The 26,584-nt window shown below is 56.2% G+C and overlaps 2 protein-coding genes across 4 annotated transcripts; one reads left to right on the forward strand and one right to left on the reverse strand.

The window, feature by feature from the left end:
* Window positions 1-553: 553 nt before the first annotated feature.
* Window positions 554-17,433, forward strand: CHRM4 (cholinergic receptor muscarinic 4). Its single transcript, XM_065838491.2, has 2 exons — window positions 554-682; window positions 14,447-17,433. The coding sequence occupies exons 1-2, from the start codon at window positions 628-630 to the stop codon at window positions 15,919-15,921; spliced, it is 1,530 nt and encodes a 509-aa protein (XP_065694563.1). The 5' UTR covers window positions 554-627; the 3' UTR covers window positions 15,922-17,433.
* Window positions 17,434-18,333: 900 nt separating this feature from the next.
* On the reverse strand, window positions 18,334-23,144 carry MDK (midkine). Of its 3 annotated transcripts, XM_065838497.2 has the most exons (6): window positions 22,952-23,144; window positions 20,845-20,893; window positions 19,494-19,577; window positions 19,253-19,414; window positions 18,983-19,144; window positions 18,334-18,537 (listed from the first exon to the last, which is right to left on the reverse strand). In XM_065838497.2, the coding sequence occupies exons 2-6, from the start codon at window positions 20,849-20,851 to the stop codon at window positions 18,512-18,514; spliced, it is 441 nt and encodes a 146-aa protein (XP_065694569.1). In that variant the 5' UTR covers window positions 20,852-20,893; window positions 22,952-23,144; the 3' UTR covers window positions 18,334-18,511. The 3 variants fall into 3 exon arrangements, with proteins under 3 accessions (XP_065694569.1, XP_065694570.1, XP_065694571.1); XM_065838498.2 differs by lacking the exon at window positions 20,845-20,893 and having other exon boundaries at window positions 22,952-23,084; XM_065838499.2 differs by lacking the exon at window positions 20,845-20,893 and having other exon boundaries at window positions 19,494-19,573; window positions 22,952-23,075.
* Between the last annotated feature and the right edge of the window lie 3,440 nt (window positions 23,145-26,584).

Below are 26,584 nucleotides of genomic sequence, written 5' to 3' on the forward strand. Positions count from 1 at the left end.
CCCGCCGCCTCGCTCTCTCCCTCCTTGAGGCCTCGGGGCTCCCGGCGCTGCCGGCGGCAGCGGAGCGGCACTAACAGCTGCTGGTGTTCGAGCGGGGCTGCTGGGTTCGCGGGGGCAGCAAGGGCTCCCGGGCGCGCTCCGGCTGCTCCCGGGCGGGACGTAGCGGCGGGGAGCGGGCGGGAGCGGGCCGTCCCGGGGAGGGCGGCGCTGTCCGCGGTGCTGCAAAGGAGCGCTCCCGCCGGCCCGGCGGGGGACCCGCACCTGTCCGGTACCGACCCCCAAATCATCTGGGTGGCGGGGACGGGGAGCCACATCTAGGGGTGAGAAAGGGGGGGCAACAGCAGCGTGGGGCTTGCCCACAGCTCCCTGAAGTCGTGGTCCCCTCGCTCTCGCCCTGGTGAGCCTTTGCGGAGGGCAGAGGAGCGCACATCTGGGGGAGGCACATCTGGGAGCGGAAGAGAGAGGGGGCGGGGGGAGGACCGAGAGGAGCCGGTGGCGCCGGGCCCTCCCTTCCCCCCGCCCCTCCCCGCCCCTCCACCGCGCACGACGCCGCCGGGAGCCGGGAGCCGGCCGGGGCCATGCGAGCCGGAGTCCCCGGCTCAGCGGCGGCGGGCTCGGCGCTGCACCATGGCGGCTGAGAACCGCTCGGCGGCGGGCGGCGGCGCGCCCTGGGGGCTGCCCGGTGAGTCGCTGTTCGGGGGCTGCGTGTGCACGGGGCGGGGCACCCCGCGGGCCCCCCCGGAGAGTCCCTGCGGGGGTGGGGGGCAGCATGGCTTGAAGGTGCATGGGGAGGAGGGGTGCGCACCCCTGAGGGATGTAGCACCAGGTCGCCCCAGGAATGGGATGGTCTCTCTCCACCAACTTTCCCGCACTCCCGTGTTGCTCCGAGAGCCCCGGGCGTGCCCCGCGGGCCGGGACCTCTGCATTGGTTCACCACCCCGGGGTGTGTGGAGTCGTGCAGGGCTGCAACCCTGCCAGGACACCGGGACGAGGTCTGGCACCTCCCTTCCCTGTTCCCACCCAAACCAATACCGCTCCCCGGGATCCGTGGTCCAAGGCACATCGGGTCCCTCTGATCACCTGGGAACTGGCCCTGTCGGTACCCCGCCACGGGCATATGAGCAGCCTGCATCCCCAGGGGCAGGCACCCCCACACTGGGGAACCCAGGGTGAGGGTTATTTGCTTCCCTGTTGTCTCCTCTTGGAAGGAGGTTTGTTTTCTGGGCAGGAAACTACCTGCATGTTTTCTTTGCTTCCCTCTATATTCCAACAAAAGCAGCCAGGACAAGGTTCTCTATCTTTTGGATACTTTTTTCCCACACTGAATAAAAACCCTCTGACCATTGTAGACACCTCCCAGGACATGACTAGGCAGACGTCCCACCACCTCCCAACAGAGCCCTTTGTTGGGCTGGGTGTTGCAAGGGGGACCGATCTTGCCCCCTCCCTCCCAAGGGGGGTTCCCATCTCCCCGTTATCCCTCGCTGTTCCAGCTGCGCCCTCCTCAGTGGTAATGGCAGAGCTGCCCCATCCATAGTGGACAAGAATAATGGCATTGGCTTCAAATTCTCCCAAAATAATGGCATTGGCTTCAAATCAGGGAACAATTATTATCATCCTCCCTCCCCTCACTTCCTTTAAATCAAAGCAATGCTGAGTTCTCTTCTGTCCTGTTTGAAACCCCTCTGACTGTGCTGTGACTGCATTTTCCAGCTGGTCTTTTTCAAAGACCAAGGCTAGGAAGATACTTTCCCACCTGAGGAACAGCTAGCATTCCTCTGTGCCCTGCTGGCAGCTGGCAAAGCTGATGGCTCTGCTTGGGCATTTGAAGGCTCCCTGCTTTGTCATAGGTGCCCTGAGTGATCTCTGAGGATGGCTCGGCTTCTCCTGCCACTACTCGAAGGATGAATTCCCCAGCTCATCCTGCTGGTACCCACCCAGAGGGGTAGTTTGTGGATGCTGGCACTGTCTATCAAATTACGCAGATGCCAGCGTTCTAGAGCCCAGGTTTTTGGTGAAACATCACCAGTGACAATGCTCACATTGAAATCACAGGTGACAGCAAGATGCTTTTCGCTGTCCCTACTGCTGGGCATCACCTACTGCTTCCAAATACCTTGACTTCTGTGATCTGAGCACCTGCTGCTCCTCTCCAGCCCAGACTAGGCTCCTGTGAGGCATCCCAGCAGGGCATTCAAGTGGGAGACTTCACCTGTACAGGGATCCTAGGAAGTACTGACCCATCCCCAATTCGCTCCTCAGACAGGCTGCTGGGTGTGGAAGGTGCGGATGGGAGCAGGTATCTGGTGGTGTCCCTGTGTGCAGCCAGCCGCTGCTTCCTGCAGGAGCCAAGCCCGTGTGCCCTTGTTCAGAGCCAGCAGCAGGTTCCCAGGTCTGCCAGACTGAGTGGAAGCGGCACCGGGAGTGACCCAGTGAGTGGGCAGCAGGAAAGCTGGGGGGAGGAGGAGGACGAGGAGGAGAGCAACTGGTAAAAGCAGTTGGTTTATTCACAGAAGGGGCATACCCGTCTCAGTGGTCAGTCTGTTTTCTTTCACAGAAGAGAAATGAACTGAAATGATTAATTAATACTGTGATCCAATTACTCTAAGTTCGCAGAAGGAGCATGGTTTTTCTCTTTAAACTGTCCCCATGAGGATCCTATTGATATCAGGTTTTGTCATGGTTAGATTTTTGTTGGTTTTGGTTTGTTTTTAAATTTAAGTGACAAATATCTCTAAAAAAAACCAACAACAACAACAACAACAACAAAACAACAAAAAACAAAACAAAACAAAAAAAACCCACACACACAAACTGGGAAAAAAAATAGTGAGAGCAGGATGACTGGCTGATGCAGAGCCATCCCTAGCCACCTTCACTGTGGAGCTCTTCTCTGCCTGCCCTGCCAGGCCCCAGACAGCAGCATCCACAGAGATGAGGAGAGCTGGTGAGCGCCCAGCCGAGGTGGCAGATGCAGCCCTGCAAAGACAGCGGGGAGAGCAATAGCAAGAGGAGAGGGAAATGGAGGCTGTTTGCAAGGGGCTGCTGCTTTCTGCACAAATGCAGCTCCTCTTTTGTCATGCATGTGTGTGCAGCAAGAGTTTCATGTGCACAAGCTGACCCCTTCTCCTTGGCAGGCTACATCAGGACTTTGATGGGCATCTTTTGGAGAAGGAGGTGTTGTCCTTGAGCCAGTCTCTTCTCAATCTGACATGGGGCTATGCCCTTGTTGCTCTCCAGTAAGCCACAGGAGGAGGTTTGCTTTGCACTTTAACATCCATTCCAGGCTGGCTCTAAAACTGCATATTTAAAGGGTATGTGTTTCATGGAGATGTGAGGGTGCAGGACCTGGCGCAGCCAAGAAGTGGAAGCTTGAACCAGATCATTCCCATCTACTTTCTCTGTTTTCCTCATCCCTCTCCCAGCATCCCACCACTGACTGATCCTTAGCCCACCTGAACACCAACACCCACCATGAGTGTACCAGATGCTGCTGGTGGCGGGGACATCCTCAGCACCTGGGAAATGTTGAAGCCTCTTCAAGCCCACATTTGGAGCCATGCCAAGGCCATCGCTCTTCTGAGGGATTCGGGCAACCAGTTAGAAAACAGCCGCCAGTTTCTAGGAAGACTTTTCTGTCCAGGGCCCCAGCAGGCCAGGTGATGAGGAAGTTAAGGGGTGGCCCTTGTTTAACTCATAGGCAAGTGCAGAAGTGTGGTGGCCTTGATACATTAATTTGCTGAAATTTCAAGGAGTTAGGCATTTCCTGGACAAATTAATCTGAGGCAAGTGCTCTCTGGGCAGTTTTGTATGCTATGTCAGTATTTTGTTGATGAGGCTGCAGTGGGGCAGCTACCTACTGATGCAGGAGCAGGGTGTCTTGCTTAGAGATCTTCCTCCTTGATGCTAAAACCCATCAGGGTTTTAGCGGCAGATGCACAATCAGCCTCCTTCTGCCCCTGACAGACACCTAGGCATCCACAACCTGTGTGCTTGTTGACACCCACCCCACCTTCCCTGTGGATAGATGAGCAGGTCTTGCTGCACCAGGACACTGTCATTTGACCTAGCCTTCAGCCTTTGAGTCTCCCAGCACAGTGGGCATTGGCGACTGAGGTTCTGCTGGAGATGTTCCCCACCCTGATCCCTCACATGCTGGGCATGGCTGCTCATGCCTTTGCCCCACAGCTGCTCCTGAGGCCCTCCAGATGTGCCTTCAACCCACGACTGCTCTATACAGAAGAGAAACTCCAACAAGGGCTGTGTTTACATCTTGTAAAATGTAAGTTTGCTGAGAAAATTAGCTTCACCAACCTGTCCAAGCCTCCAAATGCACCAGCTACCAGCACAGATTCTCCTTTCTCTGATAATCCCCAAATCCATTGCTGGTGGTCCTGGAAATCAGAGCCATGGGAGTGACACTGACCTTCCTGTCTCACTGTGATTCTGTGTCCCCATTGTTCTTGTGCATCCCGTGCCCCACTTGGTGCATGTGGCAGTGGCAGAGATGCCAATGTCCCACTGGTCCCTTCCTGTTCCTCCCTGCCCCAGCACTAGGCAGGCTGAGACGTGCCAGTACAGAGGACCTGCACCCACTTGGGGCGCTGGTTCCGTGACTCAGAAAGGGCTGGGCAGGGCTGTGGGAAACCACAGGGGCTGTGTGTTTGTCCTCAAGAGCCTCACAGAGGAGTTTCATCCTAGGTCAGCTGGCACAGGAAGAGCCACAGCCGGGAAGTTTGTCCTTTAAAGGCACGACTCAGTGTAAACCACGGAGCTCCTCAGATGTAGCGGGTTCGGCCGGAGCTTTTAACGTGGTACCAAGCTATTGAGGCTGGCTGCACTCTATCCAAGAAAGCCAGCCAGAGAAGTAGCTCCTCTGCTACCACAACTGCTATTAAATCTAATGCATTTTAGAGCACCTTGCAGGCTGGCTCAAAGCACAGCGTGGGCTGGCATCAGGCGCTGGGTGAAACATTGTCCAGAGGTTTAAGGCTCACGGCAGAGTTGGTTTGTGTTGGCTAGTTAATGGGTTAACATCTTTAGGCTCCTTAAGCAGAATTAGATTGATTCATCTGTGGGAAACTCAAAGCTCCCATTGTGCAACGCCGAGGTCTGAAAACATCACTCTGCAAACATGATGTCCCGGCGTCCGCTCCAGGTCACAGGGCAGCTCTCTAGAGGCATGCGTGGCGCCTCGCTTCCATGACCCCTTGCTCGCAAACCCTCCCAATGTTGATGTTAGCGAGGTTCCACCACAGGCAGCATGGCAGAGGAGGGGCAGGCGTCCTTGTGGAATCTTTGCATGACTGAGAAGGGGAGGAGCATACCCTGCATCTCACTGTCTCTAGTGTCTCTGGGGTAGTTTGGATCCCTGCTCTGCTGGCAGTTATATCATGTGCAGTCCCATTAAAGCCAAAAACGTGCGTGCGTGTGTCCAGAGAGGAGTGAAACCCTACTGGCATTAGCCTTTGCCTGACAACAGGCGTGAGTTGCCTGGGCTTGGGTCTGCCTTCCTGCAGCACTTAGGAGCAGCATCTAGCACTGTTTTCTGGAGGTCATTGGCAAAGCTCAGGTCACCCACCATGGCTCATAAGTGGTGCCTGACTAATTAAACTTTCTGCTGCCATGTGCAGCCACAGGCAATTGATGGGTGCTGCCTGTGACATTGGTGTAGGGCCATGACAGGCTGGGGACCACCATTCTGCAGTGAGATGACTTCTAGGCAGAGCTGGGCTGTCTGAGTGGAAGATGTCTCCCACTTGACTAGCGGGAACCTCCAGGGAAAGCAACAGGGAGAGATTTGCAGGCAGTGTTCCTGTGCAAAGTCTTGCCCTCTCTGAAGTGTTTCTTAGGGCTTTTCTGTGGGGGAGATTTGTAATCCCACCCTGGCAGACTGAAGCTATTCCCACCCCCTTCCTCTTCTTCCCTCTCCTCCTCTTTTATTACCATGGACAGGAGTTTCCTACCTGCTCTGCTCCCCTGGCCCCCCATGCCTCATGTGCTGCCTGCCCATGCCCTGGGCTTCCCTGCACACCTCCTGCTCTGTCTCCTGTCCTTCACTCTATCCCCTTGCTCAGGTGTCACCTCCCACACTGAACCCTTCGGCAGATCTTGTGGCCAAGTAGGAGTCTAATGTTTCCAGTTTCCTATTTTGTTAGCACCCCAGAGATTCCCCTCTGCTGCCTGTCCCCAGGACTAGGGCTCTCTTCTTTCACATTCACCCAGCACGTGCCCTTGCTCTTGCCCAATTTTCTGCCCTTAGCTCAGGGCATCAACTCTTTTCTCTTACTCGTTACATAGCTGGCTTACTTGTCCTTTCAAAGCCACACAGAGCCTCGCCCTGCTCCATGGAGCAAGGGGCTCTGGTTCCTATTGCTCACTCTTTAAAATTTCAGATGAGCACCTTGGTGCTTTCCCAGGGTGAGTTGTTTACAGAGAAGTCTGTGTCCCCCTCCCACACTCCTAACAGCTCTGCTCTGCCTGGGGCAAACACTGCATCCCTAATGCACAGACTCAAGCATCCATCTATCCCCCCCGCTTGATCTGGGATCCTCCACTGCCACCTGTAGCCACCCAGTGCTCCTGGAGCCTTCTCCACCTGTGCAGAGCTCAGGAGAGAAGCATCTGATCAAAATCCTTCAGTACCACTGGGAAGGCAAGGATTGCCCAGAGCTGCCAAGTCATCCCTGGGAAGAGGTGGGGAAGGAGAGAGGGTCTTTCCCAGCTGGTCTGACTGAAGGGTATCTCCTGGCTGGAGCTCTCCACAAGAGCCCAGCACCCAGCAGACTGCTGCACCTCCCTTCTGGGAAGACTCTCACCCCTGATGAGATGCAATCTCGTGGAATCAGCAGCCCCTGCCAGCTCACATTTGGTGCTTTGCCTGAGCCACATCCCCAGCTCGTGGCCTGTGGGGACCCAAGGGGGCAAGTAGGGTGGGTGCAGAGTGCTGCAGCTCTCTGCATGGGGGTCAGCCCCCCTTGCCCGGTGCCAGCCCTGGCTCCTGGGGGGAATGGGGTGGGCCGGCACCCTGGATGGGTAGCTGGCATGGACAACAGTGTGGGGCAGTGACAGAGTGAGTGGGTTCCCTGCAATGGGCTCCCCGTTAGCTGTCCCCAGGCAAGATCTGTCCTTGTCCCTGGGGCAGGGAGAGCTGCTTTTCTAAGCAACCAGATCTGGGGTCTTGCAACAACTCTTCCCCCCAGTCCTTCCTCCAGCTCATTCAGGCAGCCACTTGTTGCTGTGATCCAAAATCGCCGTCCTTCATCTCTCTGCCAGCTGAGCTCAAAGCCCTTCCCGGCAGCAGGACCTGTAGCTCCAGCATGGTTATTTCTGTTGCACTGCCTTTAAACAGCCGAGTCTTATTAAAGCTTCAGCCCAGGGATATGAAAGAACGTGAGCATCTCTCTGAGGCAGAGAGCATTAATGCAGTAGATTGGAGGGAGAAGTGAGGCTCTGTCCCAGGCTCAGCTGAAAGCCAAGCACCTTCCCTGCTCACGGGCATGGGCTGAGCTCTGCTGCCAACCCAGAGCTACAGCCCTGAGAGGCCCAAGGCAGAGGGCACAGGAGGGAAGGCATGACAAGCCCTCTGGCCCCACTGCAGGATGTCTCTACAGTGAACCTTCTCCCATCATGATGTCACCCACTGGAGTTGGTGCAAGAGCTGCTGGGGAACCGCCAGTGCCCAAGAGCCATGGGCTGGGCACAGCGGGTTAAGGCTGGGGTTGGGTTGCATGGCATTTGCTGGGCACACTCACTAATTAACATTCCACTGATAGATTATTTATTGGGCCTACTAATTGGGTGACAGATGATTAATTAATTGTCAGAGCAGCCAGTGAGCTAGAAGGTTATTTATAGGAGTGACTTTTGACCACTTAAACCCACTTTCTCACCAATTTGCTTCTTGCCTGGTAATGCTGGGGGTAGATGGTGTGTGGCCCCTTATGAGCTGTGTATGAAATGGGGCACTTTAGGGTTACAGGCAAGCACTGGAGGATCAGCTTGGGTCGGGGGATGCAGCTGTGCCAGCTGTGGGATGCTGGTGAGTGTGCTGGGCTGGGCACTACTTAGGTGGGCAACTTGTAATTCACAGCTCTGACCTGCGAGAGCTTCTCATGGCTGGGTGCATGTTGCCTTGGATAGGGTGCTTTAGTTTTGCTTTGAAATCCAGTGACAACCACCTGGTTACAAGCAGTGGTGAAGGCAGGGTAGCTCCTGGGTTGCTCAGCACAGGTGGTCAGGTCAGGTGACTGCAACACTCCCCTCCGGCCCCAGTCACAGGGATTTTTCAAAAGCCAATGCACAAACACACGCTGAGTGAAGGGGAGATTCTCCAGCCCCCCTCACTTTCCCCTGAAGGCTGGGGGCTCCTGTGCTGCTGACCTCACTGCTTCTCTGGTGGTTCCAGGAAAAGCCATCAGAGACTCCCAGCTTGTGGGGACAGAGGAATATGCTTTGTCTCACAAGAAGCAGTTGAATAGCAGAGGAAAAAGAAGAATAAATTATTCAAAGGAAAAATAAGATGCCCAGATCAGCCCCGTAGATTACTGGCAAGGAGCAATTCCTCTAGCACAATGGCTCAGATCTCTTCTGGAGTGGGATAAGGACTTGAGGGGCCCATCGACCCTCACTGTGCCACTGCAACTGCCAGCTGGAGCCAGGAGGGCAGAGGGAGCCCTGCCATCTTAATGCAACAAATCCTGCTGGCCCCTCAAGCTCCTCTCTGTCTTCTTGGTTGGCTTGTTGCCTTCACTCCTGATGCAGAGGCACAGGAGCAGTCTGACACCAGCCCTTCCCGATGGTGCAAACACAGGCTAATGCCCCTGCCAGGCACAGCCTCCCCCTGATTCTCTCCCCATACATTGTATTTCTAAGGTGCCTGTTCCTGCTATCTAGGAGCTCTATTTTCACACTCTTCAAGGGCTGTGAATCTGTCAACCAGAACAATCCCTCACTAGATGTAAACTGGTGGCATGACTCAGGAACTAATTAATGGCTATTAGATAACGTAATTAGCACCACAAACTGTCACCCCTCCGTGGAGTGTCACCCCTTCCCTTCGTGTCACAGACAGGCACGAACCTTAAACGCAAGTATCTGTTCAGCATTTTCTAACCCTCCCATCTTCTTTCCCTCACTCCCTTCCTCCTCCCAGGACGCTGGTGTGGCTGCACTAACTGCCCAGCCCTGCGTCACATCGGCAGTTTGACGTGATGGAACTAATCCCATTAAGATTGTTTCACCCTCTTGGCGCTTTTAGGAAGGCCAAGACAAACAGGGGACCAGTAACAGGGCTGGGAGGCCTAGCCAGGCTCCTTCACATGGTGATGCTGGAGCTGATGTGCCCTGGTTGGAGCCCTGTGTGCCCAGCTGGAGTGGGCAGTGGTGTTTGCCTTTCCCTGGCATGCTGCCATGGTGGAGGGGCCCAGCTTCCCTCCCTTCTGGACTCAGGCAGTGCCTGGAGCCCAGCATGGTGCACCCTGCCAGGAGCTGGCAGCCATGGCCACCCCATCCCTGCTGGGGTGGGAGCCCCCTGAGCCTGGGGTCTCTTCAGCTTTGCTGTTCCTCCGAAGGGTTGATTGCACCTATGCAGAGCAAAATCCTGTCTCCTCTGGGAGCAGCTCACACTTGGAAGCCTCTGGGGAAGTTTCTCTATCTAAATCCTGCCTTTCCCCTATGAACAGCATCCTCCCCTGACAGGTGTGTGAACGCAGGGCTTGATTTCTGGTGGCGATGCTTGCGGAGTGTGCTGGGTGCATGCGTGGCCCTGCTTGTTCCCAGACACCTCATTTCAATCCACCTCTGTCCCCCTGCCTTTGCTCCCCCAGCCCTGAGGATGGGGCTAGGATGGAGGCAGTGATGGAGCAGGGAGGGGGCAGCTGGCAGTGGCATGAGGGACAGGGGCTGTGAAGGGGCCGAAGGAGGCTGTGCAGTACAGCGAGCAGAGGCAGGGGACACTGGGGCAGTACAGCTCCTTGCTCTAGGAGCTTATCCCACAGCTCCATGTGCCACCATCATGTGGGTGTGCATAAATACCAGCCTCTCCCGCTTCCTTTGCTGCACTGGTGGGGAGGTTGGCCAGCTCCTGCCATGCGCAGGGGAACAGGGAGGGCAATAGGGAGTGAGGCCCTCCGTCCCACACAGGTTGAGTGCTTGGTCACTAACTACACCCGATACAGCTCCTGCTTCTATCCAGTGCAGACTTTTTGGGTCATCCTCAGTCCAGAACAGGACTTTCTACTTTGCCATCTGGTGACAGGCTGCAAGGCACTTTGCAGGAGCTGACATGTGGGAAGCTTTGCCAGAGGGACACACAAGGTATGCAGCAAGGAAATAGCAGGAGCTCTCCCCTGTAGCCTCAGATGTCATTGCAGAGGGGTGGGCAGGACTGGCTTTGCTCTGGAGTTGTCTCCTCACCCAACAGTAGTGGCACCCATGATCTCCGACAATGATGGGGACCCTGCTGTGCCAAGCACTGCCCAAAAAACATGGACCCCCAACCAAATTACAACCTTATCTGCTTGGGTCTGTGACTGCTGGTGTGCTTCATGTCTTCATTCACAACATCCAACATGGTGGGTGGGAAGGGAAAGCCTTCCCTGCTTTGAGGACACACTTGCTGGGTGCTGCAGGGGCCACTAAAACTCTTAGACCAAAAGGTGCTATTGCTCTTAGACCAAAAGGCTCCTCATGGCTTTGACAGAGAGGAGAAAATCAGCTGTAAATCACTGCCAGGAGTCTTAGAGAGGGAGGAGGCTGATGATAGAGTTTGCTGTAGCTGACTGGTGAGAGCAGGTCTGGGAGAGCACCCACTGAGCATGGCAGACAAGGCACAACATGTGCAGGGAGAAAAGCCAGCTGGTGTTGCAGGTAGGGGCATCAGTCCCAGGAGCTCTTTTGAAGTGTCCTCAGGGCTTTGCTAAGGCTGTGTCTCATCCCTGGCTGCAGTGCCAGCAGGGAGCTGTGAGGCAGAGGAAGATGAGGACAAGGAGAACAATGTGGGATGCGAGGCATGAGGGCAGAGAGAGGAGAAATGTGCTGCTGGAGGTGCAGGAGGAGAGAGATGGGCATTGGGGGGATGGGGGAGGCATTTTGTGGTGAGATTCCAGGGTCTGGAGAGGTCCCTTGGTGTCTGGGGAACTACACAGTGTCAGAGGCAGTGATGTGTCTGGCATGAGAGTGGAGCTGGCGTCACACCAATGAGTCCATCATGGCACTGCAACTCTCCTGTGTGCTCCCTCCATCCTTGGGCACATCCTGACGCGCAGGCAGAGCCAGGGTTGCCCGAAGGTTGTGCCTCCACTCAGACCCTCCCCACACAGCTCAGGTGCCCTCAATCCCAGTGGGCAGCTGGGGAAACCAGCCTGAGCAGGCTGGAGCTGCTGCTGTGAAAGGGGAGTCCCCCAGGGCAGAGCAAGGCAAGTTCACCCTGAGGGGGACTGGCAAAGCAACTCAAAGGCAAATGGCAGGATCTGTCCCCAGTGCCTATGCAGGCATGACACATGGCTTGGTCAGCTGCTGTGAGACCTGGCAAATTCATAGCATCTTTGGCCTGCTCCCAGCTCTGGGCTGAGCTGCTTGCCCTGCTCAAAGTGTCGAAGGCAGCGCTGGGCTGTCCTGGCAAGCTCAGATGGGATGTCCTGGGCAGAAGAGCAAGCCAGCAGGATGGAGAGAGCAGAAAATGGGGAAAGAAGACAGGCTGGACAGCTGGGAAACAGCAGAGAACAGCCAGGGTGTGTGAGACGAGGGTGAGTGCTGCACACATCTTCTGTCTGGAACATGTCGTTGTGTGTCTTGTGCCTTCACACCTTAACCATTCTCCGTCTCCTTCCTGCTCTCAAACCGGAGACTGCTTTATTTTTGCCCTTTACTGAGGGCTCATTTTCACAACACACGTTCAAGTCCTTCAATCTGAGGCTGCCTCTGCCCCAGTACACCAGTTTCCAGCATGACCTCTGGGTGGCATCCAAGGACACGCGAGTGGGGCTGTGCTGCTCTCCTCCTCATCGCTTGTGACCTGTACAAGCGGTTCTGTGGAGTGGGACGAGATGGACTTTCCTTACTTCGGGCAAATGAGAATACAATCCTTTGTCAAGGCCGATTACTAATTTATTAGAGTTAGAAGGGGACGCTGGTTCATAAACTAAAAGGAAAAAACTGAAACCCTCATTTTAGCAGAGATGAAAGAAAGGTTTCTTTTCAACATTTTCAAATTCTTCCTGGAAGAGCTGGGGTAGATGTCTGGTTGATTGCTAGCTTGTCTGATCAGTTTGATTAGCTATCACAAGAATGGCAGCTAATTCTCCCCATCTCACCAAAGTGAAGCATTTAAAACTCATTTGAATTGTACTGAAACCAGCCCCCAGACTGCTGGGATTATATATTTCTAAGCCATTTTAAACACTTATCACCTCTCCTTGCATCCCTGGCTGGGTGCCCAGGAGGGATGGCAGCAGAAACCTCTTTTCCTCTCCCTCGGTGCACCCCTTGCGCATGCAGCTTGGTGAAAAGCTGGGCAGTGCTGCCAAGCTTCCTCACCCCATTGTTATTTAACATGTAGTACTTAGCAAAAGGTGTTGCTTTCTTTTCAAAGCACTTTGTTTTCATAGGCCAGGTCTCACAGGATAATGGTACTGAAGTATTTCTCTGTCCCTCACCCACTTGCTTTCCCCTGTGTGTGTTAGACAACCCCAGCGCCTCTCGCAGCTGTAGCCTTGCTAATGCAGGAGCTGCCTTAATGGCTGCATTGGTAACCCAGCTCCAGCATCTCAGCAGCCATGCTTCCATTTTGTCACACCTGCATCTCTTTAAAAAGCAGTTACATTAAAACCTTGGATGTTTGCTGGTGGTACAAACATCCTACCCTCACCACAAACGAAAGGCAAGAGCAGATTTTTTAAAGACTTTAGAAACACAAATTGATCCCAAAGCCTGCCCAACCCTGTTTTAGGGAGGAGCATGTTAATGGGGTGTTTATATATTTAGTAAAATCAATTTCAGGAGTCCTATGTGTTTGACGTCAGCACTGTTACCCAAGGCAGCTTGCAGAGATGTGCTGTGCCAAGCACTCCTGCTGTGCCACTCTGGCTCCCATAGGCTACTGGCAGTGCCTGTGGGGCTGGGTGGGCAGCCCAGCAGGACCCCCACTTGGCTGGAGCTACTGGAGATGTTGCCCTTGCTGGGCTGGTGGGGTCAGGGCTCCCTCAGCACCCAGGATGAGGCTGGTGAAGGCCCAGTGGTTTTGGAAGTCCAGGTGATGTAGGAGAGGCAGGTCTGATGGGAAGCTCCTCTGTCAAGCCCACCTCCCCAGGCACCTTTGCTTCTCCTTCCTCTTCCAGCAAATTCCCTTTATCTCAACACATCAGTTTTGGTCCACTGATTTTTTTTTTAAAATCCATTCTTCTCTTACCTTGGGGAATTAACCACAGGCATCTTGTTTTGGATGAAGACAGTTCGCTGTACAAAATTTTTGCTGCTTTTCATAAATAATTCCATGTAGCAGGCTGAGATGGCTGGATTCACCCCACATGTCTCCATGGCCAGTGTGGCTGCAGCTGCAGTGTGATGTGGGATGGGTGGAAGGGGACAGCATCTCTCAGCATCACTGGCTGATTGCACTCATGTGACCCCTTCCTTCTCCTATGCTTGTCAGGGCTGGGCTGTGAACTGGGCCAAGACAAAGTACCCAGTTTTCAGCCTTATTTGGGTTTTCTGCATCTATCTCCAAGCAGTGTTACCCCTTTGTCACCTCTGTTGGAAAGACTGGTGCCCCTCAATTAGACATTGTGGGACTTGTATTAATTCCTTGGGGGCTGTAGCTGTAGGGCAACTTGCTGTTTTCCCTGCCCCAGATTTTATCTTCCAGAAGGAGCTGTTTGCCACCAGAGACGTAGGTGAGCTGTGCAGGCCATGGCAGGGGCTTTGTGGGGTGCCCTGCCTATGGTTATCCCCCTCTTGGGGGGAGGGGATGGAGGTGCTTTTGGGAGGCTAGCAGGATGTGCCCAGGGCACACCATAAACCCACTCTTGTCCTCAGGGCATGGCACTGTCTCTGTGCCATGTTGTTCTTGCAGCAAGCACTGAGCATCACCACTCAGCCCCACAGCCACCTCCTCTTGCGGCCCCTCAGCCTCTCTGCCAGCCCCCCTGGGCACAGTGAGGCTGTGTTCCTGCTGCCAGATGGTCCTTTTCCCTGCAGAGAAGGGACCATTGCACCTCCCAGCCCTGTCGCTGCTCCTATCCCTTCAGCCCTGTGGGTCTCCATTGCTAAATGAGGACACAAAAAATGCCTTCAAAGAGCTCCTGGGAGGAGGCTGTAATGGTAGAGTAAGAGTTCAAAGCACTAGCCAAGAGCAGCGCTGGCCTGGGAAACTGAGAAGGCAGCAGATGCTGCCAGCACGGGCCTGCAGACATGATATTTTCCCTTTTTGTCCCCACTCCCCTTGCAGACCCCGTGCACAACCTCTCTGCTCAGCCCTGGCAGGTGAAGATGGCCAACCTGACCTACGACAACTTCACCCTGGGCAACCGCTCCGAGGTGGCCATCCAGCCTCCCACCAACTACAAAACAGTGGAGCTGGTTTTCATTGCCACAGTCACCGGCTCACTCAGCCTTGTCACTGTGGTGGGAAATATCCTGGTGATGCTGTCCATCAAGGTGAACCGCCAGCTCCAGACTGTCAACAACTACTTCCTCTTCAGCCTGGCCTGTGCAGACCTCATCATTGGGGTCTTCTCCATGAACCTCTACACAGTCTACATCATCAAAGGCTACTGGCCACTGGGGGCTGTGGTGTGTGACCTGTGGCTGGCTCTGGACTACGTGGTGAGCAATGCATCTGTCATGAACTTGCTCATCATCAGCTTTGATCGGTACTTCTGTGTCACCAAGCCCCTGACATACCCAGCCAGGAGGACCACCAAGATGGCAGGCCTAATGATTGCAGCCGCATGGATATTGTCCTTCATTCTCTGGGCCCCTGCCATCTTGTTCTGGCAGTTCATTGTGGGCAAGAGGACAGTACCTGAGAGGGAATGCTACATCCAGTTCCTCTCCAACCCAGCAGTGACCTTCGGCACAGCCATCGCAGCTTTCTACCTGCCCGTGGTCATCATGACAGTGCTGTACATCCACATCTCCCTGGCCAGCAGGAGCAGGGTGAGGAGGCACAAACCTGAAAGCAGGAAAGAGAGGAAAGGCAAGTCCCTCAGCTTCTTCAAGGGCCCCTTGGTCAAACAGAACAACAACTCTCCCAAGAAGGCCATGGAGGTGAAGCAGGAGGTGAGGAATGGGAAAGTGGATGACCAACCCTCAGCGCAGATGGAGGCCACTGGCCATCAGGAGGAGAAGGAGACCTCCAATGAGTCCAGCACGGTCAGCATGACCCAGACCACAAAAGACAAACCCACAGCAGAAATTTTGCCAACAGGGCAAGGACAGAGCCCATCCCACCCTCGGGTGAATCCATCTTCCAAATGGTCCAAGATTAAGATCGTCACCAAGCAGACTGGGACTGAATGCGTCACTGCCATTGAGATTGTCCCAGCCAAGGCAGGAGCCTCTGACCACAACTCCCTGGCCAATAGTCGGCCAGTCAACGTTGCCAGGAAGTTTGCCAGCATTGCCAGGAGCCAAGTACGGAAGAAGCGCCAGATGGCAGCCCGGGAGAAGAAAGTCACCCGGACCATATTTGCTATTCTGTTGGCCTTCATACTCACATGGACTCCATACAATGTGATGGTCCTCATCAACACCTTCTGTGAGACCTGCGTACCTGAAACAGTGTGGTACATTGGCTACTGGCTCTGCTATGTCAACAGCACCATCAACCCAGCCTGCTATGCCCTCTGTAATGCCACTTTCAAGAAAACCTTCAAGCACCTTCTCATGTGCCAGTACAGGAACATTGGCACAGCCAGATAAATTGATACTCAGGGACCACTTCAGCAATGTTACTGAAGCCCTTCCCTTTGCCTCTTTTGCTGGGGGGAGGTCCTCTGTTCCCCACTCACAACAGTGCTGACTGTGCAGTGATTGCAGATGATGCCCTTCATCCAATGCTGACAAAGGTCTACGGCACCTCTGGGCTGCAGCTCCTTCCAGTCACCCTGGGCCTGGGGACTAGCTTGGGGGAGCCAGTGAGAAAGCTGGAGGCAAGAACTGTGGTCACCAGGAACCCTCTCCATTTCCCTGCTCTTGAGAGGTTGGTCAAATGTCATCAGTGTTTGTCATAAGACTGGATGGCTCTTCTTCCCCTGGCTGACCATCTCCAGAGCATCAGAGCTTGTCTGCATGCAGACAGCCTACTGCTGGATGCTTTCAATAGGGTTTTGAACCTTTTATTATTAAAAAAATGATAAGAAACTTGACCCAAACATTTGCCAGACATTTTGGACCAGGCTGGCTCAGGCATGCCCATGGGATGTCCTGCTGGCCCCCTCCCAAGGCAGTCAAGATTGTGCCCCAGCAGATGTGGCAAGTTCCTGCCTTTCCCTTGAGAGACGCCATCACAGATCCTCACCTAGAGATCTGGGGAGGAATTTTTCACTGGGCTTCAGCTCCACTCTCCCCTTCGTGCTCTTTCTGCCCTTGACCAGCAATCAGCTGGACAGACAGACAGACAAACCAAGCATCTCACTTCTGGGTGAGGAGTGTGAAACCCAGTTGCCTCCTGCTATAATGGAAACTAAAACTGCAAAGGGAAGCAGTGGTGTGGTGCAGGACTTCTCTCCAAGGCCCCAGAGAAATGTGACCCCTGAGAAGTGGACAGCAGCAACAGTGACAGTAACTGTTCTTAGGAGGGATGGGGGGAGCTGAAGGTCTTGAAGTGGATATGGAAGAGGGTTGAAATGTGGCCAATGTACCCTGTGTCACACCTGGGCCGTGAGAAGGCTCCTGTTCCACACATGGCGGGTGTGGGAGGTCTGGTGGGGGTGGGAGTGGATGGTGGTGGTCCCCAGCCCCACTCCTGCGCCAGGTGCAGGGGGACACCCCAGGAGGCCAAAGGAGCTGGCTGCTGAGCTTTGTAAATGGATGTAATCCTGCTGTCGGTGTTGTGATGGAGCCCTCAGCATGCGGGCTTCAGCCAGTGTCTCCAGCCCCCTCCCAGCCTGCCTGTGTGCCCAGCCCAGACAACCCCGGGGCTGCTTCTCAGCCCCTCCAAAAGCCGGGTCTCTGCAAGCCTTGGCAGGCAAGGCCAGATGCAGCCAAGGGACGGGATGGAGCCACACTGGCACTGGAAAACTATGTGTCCATATGTCCTTCCTGTCCCCATGCTGGAGTGAAGCTGTACAACCTGGAGAAAGGCTGCCCCAGCCCAGGTGGGGACTGTCCTGCCGCTGTTTTTATGATAACTAACATAGCGGTGTCCAAAATGCCTGGTGGGCTTTTCTTTTTTTTTTTTTTTTTAAACTGCTACAACCACAGCCCAACCCCCCCCCCCCCCGCCCCGAGACAAATAAAGACCTCGGGCCAGAAACCAATGGCTATGGTGTGAGGAGTCAATGAGTCATCACTCCATCACTCCTTCCCAGTTTCACCCTCTGGAGACATCCTGCAGCATGCAGGTGGCAGCCCCATCTCCCCTTCTGAGAGCATGGGGGTCATCTCAAAATGCTGCTAAGAGGCTGTGAGGTCTGACCCATGCGCCTTCTCCAGGACCATGTGTGTGTGGCACTCCAGGCCGCTGGTGCCAGCCACAGGGTGACTTCACTGCTGGTCCTGCTGGAGATGGCAAAGCTGGGGTTTGTTGGGGTTTCCAGCACACTAGCACCTTGTGGAGGTAAGAGGTGGGTTCAGACTATTTTTTTTTAAAAGATTTTTATTGGAAAAGAAAACAAACCCCATTTTCCAAAAGAAGGGAGAGCTCCCACCCAGCACCGGTATCGGTGCATTGAAGGCAGAGAGGCTGCAGCCCCAGCACCAACACACCATTTGAAGCGATGGAGGAGGGGGGATATGGTGGTCCCTGGGCATGGTGCTTTGTTTTCCCTGGCTGCTGCAGGAAACTCCTGCCCAGACGGAAGGGAGGCTGGGAGAAGCCCCTCGAGCTGAAAGCAGTCCTCACATGGGTAAGGGCCATAAGTGATGGGGCTACTCAAGTGTTCAACAGCCAGCCCTTCCCTCTGGCACTGGTACCCAGCAGAGGAGTGGGGAGGCTCCTGGGCTTGCCAAAGGATGTGCCAAAGGCAACTCATTTGTGCTAGAGGGTGGAAAAACGTGTGTTCCCATCCTAGCTTTCCAGGCACATCCCAGAAAATCCCGACAGCGGCCAAGAGGAGGCAAGCGGGATGCACGGGCAGGGGCAGCGGGGAGGGCTGCAGCCCCTCCTGCAGGGTGGGTGGGTTTGCTCTCTAGAACACTAGCAATTAAAACAAGGCATCTCAGTGAAAGAGGAGGTCATGGAAAGGAAGAAGGAGAGAAGGAGGAAGACTGGAGCATGGGCTGACTGCAGCAGGCTTCCAGCCCCATAGGCACTGTGTCAAGAGGCTGACGAGGATGCTGGCTTCCCACTCTAGTCCTTCCCCTTGCCCTTCTTTGCTGTATCGAAGAAGCACAGGAGATAAGAGTTAGTGTGTCCACCGACAGTAGCCCAGTCCCCCAGGTGCTGCCGTGGCAGGAATGTGGCCAGCACAGCCAGCTTGGCAGGGCACAGGGGCCGCATCCCTGCAGGCAACCTCCCCCCCACCATGCAAAGCCATGCTTTGCACCAGCCCCACTGGGGAGAGGGGGAAACCACCATCCCACCAAAGCTGGCAGTGACTTGAGGAGGGGACCAGGGTTTTTCCTAGCAGCACTTGCATCCTGCCCAGCTAGCAGCTGGACTTCAGGGCTGTCGCATGCGCTAACACGGAGGGAAAAGCATCCTAGGTGATCCCCCACATCCCCAGCAAAGCCCAACCCCAAGGGGCCAAACTACCCCCGGAGATCTCCTGCCCATGGTCCCAGCAGGACCCTTCTGGGGACAGAAGTGGTAAGGATTGACCTTTGGACTTCGACTTGATCTTGGAAGAGCAGGGCTTGGTCACATAGACGATCTCCTCGCACTGGGCATTGTACAGGGCTTTCTTCAGGATGCCAGAGCGAGTCTTCACACCTGTCTGAGCACTACACCCCCCCCAGCTCTCAAATTTGTACTTGCAGTCAGCTGCAAAAGAGGGGATTGGCGTCAGAGCCAGGCAGGACCCAGTGCTGCCACCAGCCCCAGCCACCCAGCCCAGGGTGCTCCCCAGTCACTCTACCACCATGCACTCACCTCCAAACTTCTTCTTCCAGTTGCACGGGATCTTGCACTTGAGCTTCTTACTCTCGTCTTTGCAAGTTCCCTCACGGTAGCCCAGGCCACAGTCCTTGCTGTTGGGGACACAGGGTCCCCAGCGCCAGTCCTCACACTCAGAGCCGTCCTTCTTCACCTTCTCTGCAAGGGAAGGGGGAGCAGGTGCTCATTTCAGGAACACAGGAGCACACCCCGGGCTGCTCACCAGCCCCACTCTCACCTTTCTTGTTCTTGCCAGCCTCGGCGGTGGCAGCCAGCAGGATCAGCGCCAGGAGGAGGAGGAGGCCCTGGACCTGCATCCTGCCTGGGGAGGAGGAAGAGGGTGAGGTGGGTGAGGGGTCAGGGCATGATGCGGCAGCGAGGAGGGGGCACAGTGGGCTGGGGGCAGCCTGCCTAGACGTGAGATGGCAGCTGCCTCCATTGCACACAGGCACCTGTGTGTGTGCGTGCACCTCCATGCCCTGCTTGTTGCCACCCATCAGCTCGTGTGTATTAATTGCAACAGGAAGGTTAACTGTGCATCTCAGCAAGTGTGTCTGGCCAGGGAGCTGCTGGGCTGGGAGCTCATTCCCATCCCTGCAGCCCCTCACTGCCATGCATGCGGACGATGCTCTCTGCAGGGATCCCCACAGCCCCTGAAGCAGCCGGGGAAGGCCCTGTAGTCGGGTGTACGCAGCACCAGGCTGCACCAGGGTCTGTGCTGCTCCTGCCCGCACAAAAGCAAAGCAGCCCCGAGCTGCATGCTGGCAGTAGGGGTCTTGCTCCCCAGCTCCTACCCCCCGTACTTCTCTGTGGTTTCTTTATCCAGCAGTCAGCTGCCCCACACCAACGAGCTCCAGAGCCAGGGGAGTGCAGCTTCCATGGTGGTACCTTTTTCCAACTTCAGAGGAATCCAGGGAGGAAAGAAAAAAGTCCAGCAAAACCAAACCTGCTGCCATGAGGGGTCTGAGAGCTAAACCAGTGAATTAAACACCAAAAACCAAGTCCCCACAGTGTAGGAGCTCATTGGAGAGATGGCGCAGGAGTGTTGCATCCACTGCTGGTGCTGCAGCCACCACAACAGCACCGGTGCATGCAGGGTGGGGGCTGCATGCATGTGCCCGGGAGCAGGTCAGCAATGAGGGTGCATGCACACTAGGGTGCAGCTCCTGGGGCCCTGCCTACCCCACCACAGAGGCCTTGGATGGTTTCCCTCTGTCTGCCACCACGAGCCTCTGTGGACCTCTGCAGTCAACACTGGGGTCCCAGCTCCCGCTCCCAGCAGGAATGCAGCTGTGCAGAGCTGGTGTCTCAAGTCTGGTGGCCCCTTCCCTAGTCCCCCAGTGCCCTGCTCTTCAGGATGACACCTATATCTGTGGGGCAGCAGCCAGCCCTGGCTTCATGATGGGCTTGGCAGGACTGGGTCGGAGAGATCAGGACTGGGTCAGAGAGGTCAGGATGCACAGCATGTCCCAGGGGAAAGCAATGAAGGGAAGAGCCCAGGGTCAGCATTTGCTCCCTGCCCCCAGGCTCCTCAGGCAGCATGCTGGAGAGAGCAGCTCCCTGCATTATTCAGGCTCCAGTGCACTCACCTTTCATGCATCCATTGCTGCGAAGCTGCCGGCTTTGCTCTGTATTGAACTGTCAGAAGGAATTATACAGCCCGGCTGGCTGAAGGCGCAGGCGAGGGGGTAAGAGCTGTCTGCCCCCTTGGCCAGCCCAGCTAGGAGCCAGCTTACTGAGCAAGACATAGCTCAGCCCTGTTCTCACAAGTGGACAAGGTCTCAGTCCAGATGGGTGGATTAGAGATTGGCAAGGTTAGGAATGAGATGAGTTGCTGGCACTCCCACCCCATTTTCTGAAACAGCTGGTCTGGGACAGCACCTGGCATCTGGAATATTCAGAGTTTTCTCCTGATTTTGGGTGCTCTGTAAACTTCATCCATCCTTTGCTGCAGAGTGTTTCCTGAACCCACCTCCCAGCCCGGCACCTTCCAGCTCAGCTCTTGGAGTCGTGGTGTCTGAGCGCCCAGACAGACAGCCTCCCACTGCTGTGCTCACCCCTGCCTCACCCTCACTTCCCATGGCATGGGTACCGTGGGGCTCTGCCCATGTGTGCACAGGGATGGGAGGGAGAGGGGGCTGAAAGAGGCAGCACAGCTACAGCCCCAGGGACTCCTGAATCCACTCCCAACTTCTGCTCAGCACATCATGCCCCCCACACAAGGTCTGCAGGAACCTCATCCTAAAACATTCATAAGGGAGTGCAGTTTTCCAACTGGTTTTCCAAACAATCTGACCCTTTCTTTGTCCCCCTATCCACCAGTCAAACAAGAGCTGGCCTCAGTCAGGCTGCCAGTGCCTTCCGTCATGTTCACACAGCCCAGCTCCTCCCATACCCCTGCAGGACCCTGGCTCCTCTCCTGCCCAGATCCCCACTGGCTCTCACAAGGTCTTGGTCTCTCCCACAAATGGGCTGCACAAGGGGGGCAGCCTGGAGCCTGGCCACACCATGGCAGTCCCCATTTTCCCTTCCTCTCCCTTCTCTAGCTGCTCTGGGTTTAAGTAACCCAGGATCAGCTCTATAAGAAATCACCAAGTGATGCTGAAGCAAAGCCCAAATACCCACCACGGCGATGGACCCCTCTCTGAATCCCTCAGGGACAGGCAATACCATCAGCGAGTGCTTCTCCTAGCAAGCACCATATCAGCTCCTATCCTCTCTCCACCACCCCAATGCTCTCCTGGGGAGCAGGGTGGCTGCCAGGCTGTCAGCCCCCTCCCAGCCCCTCTTCCAGCAGCAGGACCTCTCAGCTCAAGTTGCAGTTGGCTCCTGCAGAGGTGGGCACAGGACCACTGCCCTCCCTCCGTGGGCTGAGCTGTTCCCCAGCCTCCGGGCTGGGAGCCCAGCACTTGTGGATCCCATGGCTTGAGGCGCCCAGCACCCCACCAGCGGGAATTTCCCTGCGGCCAGAAGAGGGGGCTGAGATTTTCCCCATTAGCCAAGGTGTTACCATGACCAGGAGGGCTCTGCTGGAGATACTGGATGGGAGCAAAGCGAGGAAAAGGCGCTACAAGGGGAAAGGTTTTGCTCTGCGTTCTGCAGAGAGGGGAGCAGGCAGCGCCCTCCAACGCTTCTACCCTCTGCTCCCTCTCCAGAGCAGATGATGTGCTGTGACCCCCGGTACAGCCCCTTCCCCCCCAACCGGCCTCACCTCTGGCCCCTGGAGAGGCTGGCGGTGGCAGTTCCGCGGGCTCCTGCCGGGGTATCTCCCACCACCTGAGCCCTCCCCGACCCGGTGTGGGGTGTCTACCAAGGCGCGGGGGGCTGCTAGGATTCCGGGCCACTGCCTCAACCCCTGCCTGCTCTCCCGGAGCCCTGCCTTCCTCCGAAACCCCCTCCTCCTGCACCTTCAGCCCTCCAAGAGCTTTCTTGGTTCCTCGCAGGCGAGCCCGCCGGGACCCCGGCCCAAATCGCCCTTCCTACGGCTACTCCCCAGCCAGGGCCATGTCCCCCACCCCGGCAAAGCCCCTTTTTCCGCCGGGAAGCCCTCAGCGTAGATCCCCACGGAAGAGAGCTGGAGGTCGCCACTCGCCTTGCCGGAGGCGCCCGTCCCCGTAGCGTCGGGCGGGCGGCGCGGTCGTCCGCGGGGGCTTGGGGAAGCGGTCCGGCCCCGAGCACCGGGGGGGCCCCACTCACCTGCGGTGCGGTGCGCGGCGCGGAGCGCTGCGGAGCTGCTGCCTTTGTGTAGCGGCCGCGTGCGGAGCTCCCGCGCAGCGCACAGCGGCCCCTGACGTCGGGCTCGGCTGGCAGCAAAAGGTGGGTTTTTAGCCCAAAACTTTTCGCAAGCTCCTCCTCTGCCCCCCGGCCAGGCACAAAGGCAGGCCGGCCGGCCGGCGGAGGGGCGGCCCCGGGGGGCAGGCTGGCCCCCCCGAGCGGGCGGGGTGGGGGGGGGGGGGGCGCTGAGCCGGCGCCGGGCCCTGCGTAGACGGGGAGGGTGCGGGGCTGCCCGGCACGGGGAGTCAGACGCCGGTGGGGCACGTCCCCATGTGTCCCCTGCCCCGGGCAGGGCGTCTCACCTTCCTTTGGGCTCTGCAGCGTGGTACTACGAAGCTGTGGGGGTTCAGCTGAGTGCATGCCCCAGCATCCCAGAGTAGCTGAAAGGGTGCAAGCTGCACAATCAGGCAGGGATAGGGCTCCTCTGGAGCCCGCTGCCCTGACACCCACTGGAAGATGGCCTCTGGGGCACCCCTGGGGCTAGACAGAGTGAAGACTACCCACCCCGTGTCTCCACCAGCTCCATGGGTGCTTCCTTCTCCATCAAGGCCACTGAAATTGGTGGATTGACTTCTCATGGTCTCTGCCCTTCTTATCCTTCCCTTCTTGCTCTGTGCCTCGTGGAAGAGTATGGGGAGGGAGTACATAAAGAAGCACATCAGTTCCATGCTGACCCAGGCCTCTCCCCTGCTCCATCCCTTGAGACCTGCCTGTCCCCAGCTCAGACACGCTGCAGCCCTTCTCCTTGGACCAACCAGCAATATGAAATCAGACTGCTGGCTGGAGACTAAAGGACCTTCCAGACCTGACTGCTCCCTTTCCCCTTGTCTACCCCCTTTTCTCAGGAGGTGAGGAGAGGCAGAGACAAAGCCAACTCTCCTCCGGAGTTACCAGCAAGAAAGGCAAGTGTCATGCCAAAAGAATGGGGCTGTGGTGGGGGACAGAGCCATTTTTCCACCCCTTACCCTGGAAAAAGGCTGCCAAGCACAGGGCCGCCACAGGTGGGGTTATTGGAGGTTGGATTTTATGAGCTGCTTCACAACCAGGAATCACTTTCCGAGAGATCCTCGCATTTAACTCACACCCTGCCGGCAGTTTGCTGAACGTCTGCAAAGGTTTAGAGGAGGGCTGGCAACCATGGGAGCAAGTCATCTCCCCTGCCTGCTGCACACACGGCAATGGGTGCTGCTCTGGGTGGTGAGGGGTCTGGATGTCCCGGGCTGTACCCTTGAGCACAGGGTGCAGAAATGGGTCCTGACAGCTGGGCAGGTAGCAAAGCTGATAGTCCCTCCAGCCTTGCATCGCTGGGCTTTTAAACCAAAGCTGAAGAAAGCTGCAGAGACAAACTTCACGGTCAAAAAAAGAGCAAGGGTCTAAGTTTGCTACTTTGGGCTGAGGTTCAGTGGCATCAGTTTTGCAAGTCTGAGTTATGAGGCTGTGATGAGCAAACCAGGGCCTGGTGGAGCTGTGAAAGAGCTGGGTATGGAACAAGCCCTGCTGCTTTTCTTCAACTGTCTCTGGCTGGGAACCAGAGACCCCACTGGGGTCCCAGGGCAGAGCAGTCCAAGGGATGGCAAATCCTGTGCAAATTTTCACTCTTTCCTCTGTTTCCAGCTGTTCCTATTTCCCCCATTGCCTCCTTGGCCTGGGGACCAGGTGACAGATGCTGGGCATGTGGGAGAGCAGAGATGCGCTGGTGCACATCACTCCCAGCAGTGCCTGTGCTTGGGCCCTTTGGGCCCCTTCTGAGGGATGCAGGGGCGGAATGGCTCCTTCCCCAGCTCAAACAAGCAACAGCAGACTGTGTTTGCAGACAGGGGCCTCATACCAAGGGAAGGAGGGAAGAGAAGGGAGTGTGACCAGCCCAGGTGCGTTTCTCTGCAATTGCTTAACTTGAGCTTTTTACATCTAAAAATGTCACAAGATAATTCATGGCATGTCAGTTCTGCATTTTCCATCTCCAGCTGAAGACTGGTCCTTGGGGCACTGTTAATGCACAGCGCAGTGGTGCCAGTGCAGGGACACAGCTGTGCACGGGGAAGGGGGATGACAGACGACACATTTTCCTTGTTCATACTTGCAGAAGGGGGTGTGTGGCAGGTAATCATTAATGTGGCCAATCGCTGCCACCCCAGCTCTGCTTAGCTAGGGCATGTCCTTTCCCAGCCTGCATGCATGCTTCCCAAGTATACACCCCCAGATGTGCTTCCATCCCGTGGGAGGCCAGACAGACCTCTGGACCTCCAAGATCCGTCTGCAAGGGAGAAACGGGATGCTGAGGGCCTTCAGAGAGAGGAGCAGGGCTCTCTCCTAAAGGTAGAGTGCCCCTCATCAGAGCAATTGCATTTGGGAACGCTTCTCTCCTCCACCATAAATTTGACACCAGGGCAGCTGGAAAACTCTCATTGCCATGGTTACTGACGGTGCTCTCCACTGAGACATGGGCCTAGCGCCAGCGGACTGGGGTCTGGGCATTGGAGTGGGCCCCCTCCTCCTCGTCACACGTCTGCCTGGTCCCTGGGCAGCGACCCAGGGAGGCCAGGACAAATTGGTGTGCCTTACACCCACTACAGACCCCCACTGTTAACTCTGGGCAGGAGCTGAAAGACTGAAGGCGATGAAAGGGAGGCGGGGGGGGTGGAAGGGACAACCCAGCCGAGGAAGGAGGCTGCTTCTCTGGGCAGAGAGGGGGTGGCAGGAGTGACAGGCAGACTGCCAAGCTGCCCTCAGGAATCCGAGTTTAAGCTCCCCATTACCAGCTCCCTCACCAGCACGCCATCAGCTGGAGTGACTATCTCCTTTTTGCAAAGGAAACTCTGCAGGAGAGGTGGCATTGGCCACAGTCATCCTTACAAGTCCAGGGCTGGAAGCAGAAGCGTCCCTAATCCCCTGCTTTTGTAATCGGAGAGCAGTCCTCCCAACAGACGGAGATAATCTCAGCCCTTGATGCTGCAGCCCCAGTGCTCAGCGCTGGAAGCAGGACCCCAACGCTCCCCTCTGGAGCTGGGAATGAACAAGAAAAGCCCCTGAGCAGGCTCATCACACACAGAGCAGCGTGGCTGGGGACAGCTCACCACAAGAACGGCCGACAGAAATGTTTCGAAATCTGGAGGCTGGATGCTGCTGTCATACCCATTGAAAGCCGTGTGGCTGCAAAGCGTGTGGCAGGACTGACACGCTGGAGTTGCCGCCTCCTGCCCCAGAGGGGAACAAGAGCAGAGTGGGAGCAGCAGGCTGCCCGCTCCTGGTACACACTTCTGAGCTCTTCTGGATCCCTTGGGACAGCAGTGTGGGTTCTCCCTGGTTCCATGTTACACCAAATACTGATGTATGCCACGGAGTCAGGGAGAAGGTCCCTCAAGACAAAGTCACTGTATCCAGCAGCTGTCCCAGAGGGATGCTGTACAGGGAAGTGGGCAAGGACCTGGCCCAGCAGAGAACTCCCCAGAGCATCTCCAAGTTAGGACACGGTCAGAAGCCTTGGGGTACAACCTCGAGGGGTGGCACTTGTGCAGTGCCCACCATATTCTCATGAATGCAGCTGGAGACAGGAAC

This window comes from Patagioenas fasciata, chromosome 5 (genome assembly GCF_037038585.1).
Source record: "Patagioenas fasciata isolate bPatFas1 chromosome 5, bPatFas1.hap1, whole genome shotgun sequence".
NCBI lineage: Eukaryota > Metazoa > Chordata > Aves > Columbiformes > Columbidae > Patagioenas > Patagioenas fasciata.

What these genes read in the sequence shown, in the direction of transcription:
- CHRM4 (XM_065838491.2), top strand. Translation starts at nt 628, where the DNA reads ATGGCGGCTGAGAACCGCTCGGCGGCGGGCGGCGGCGCGCCCTGGGGG. An exon ending in CGCGCCCTGGGGGCTGCCCG is followed by an intron (nt 683 to 14,446) that starts GTGAGTCGCTGT and finishes CTCCCCTTGCAG; the next exon opens with ACCCCGTGCACAACCTCTCT.
- MDK (XM_065838497.2), bottom strand. An exon ending in CTGGAAGAAGAAGTTTGGAG is followed by an intron (nt 19,145 to 19,252) that starts GTGAGTGCATGG and finishes CCTCTTTTGCAG; the next exon opens with CTGACTGCAAGTACAAATTT. An exon ending in GATCAAGTCGAAGTCCAAAG is followed by an intron (nt 18,538 to 18,982) that starts GTCAATCCTTAC and finishes TCTTCGATACAG; the next exon opens with CAAAGAAGGGCAAGGGGAAG.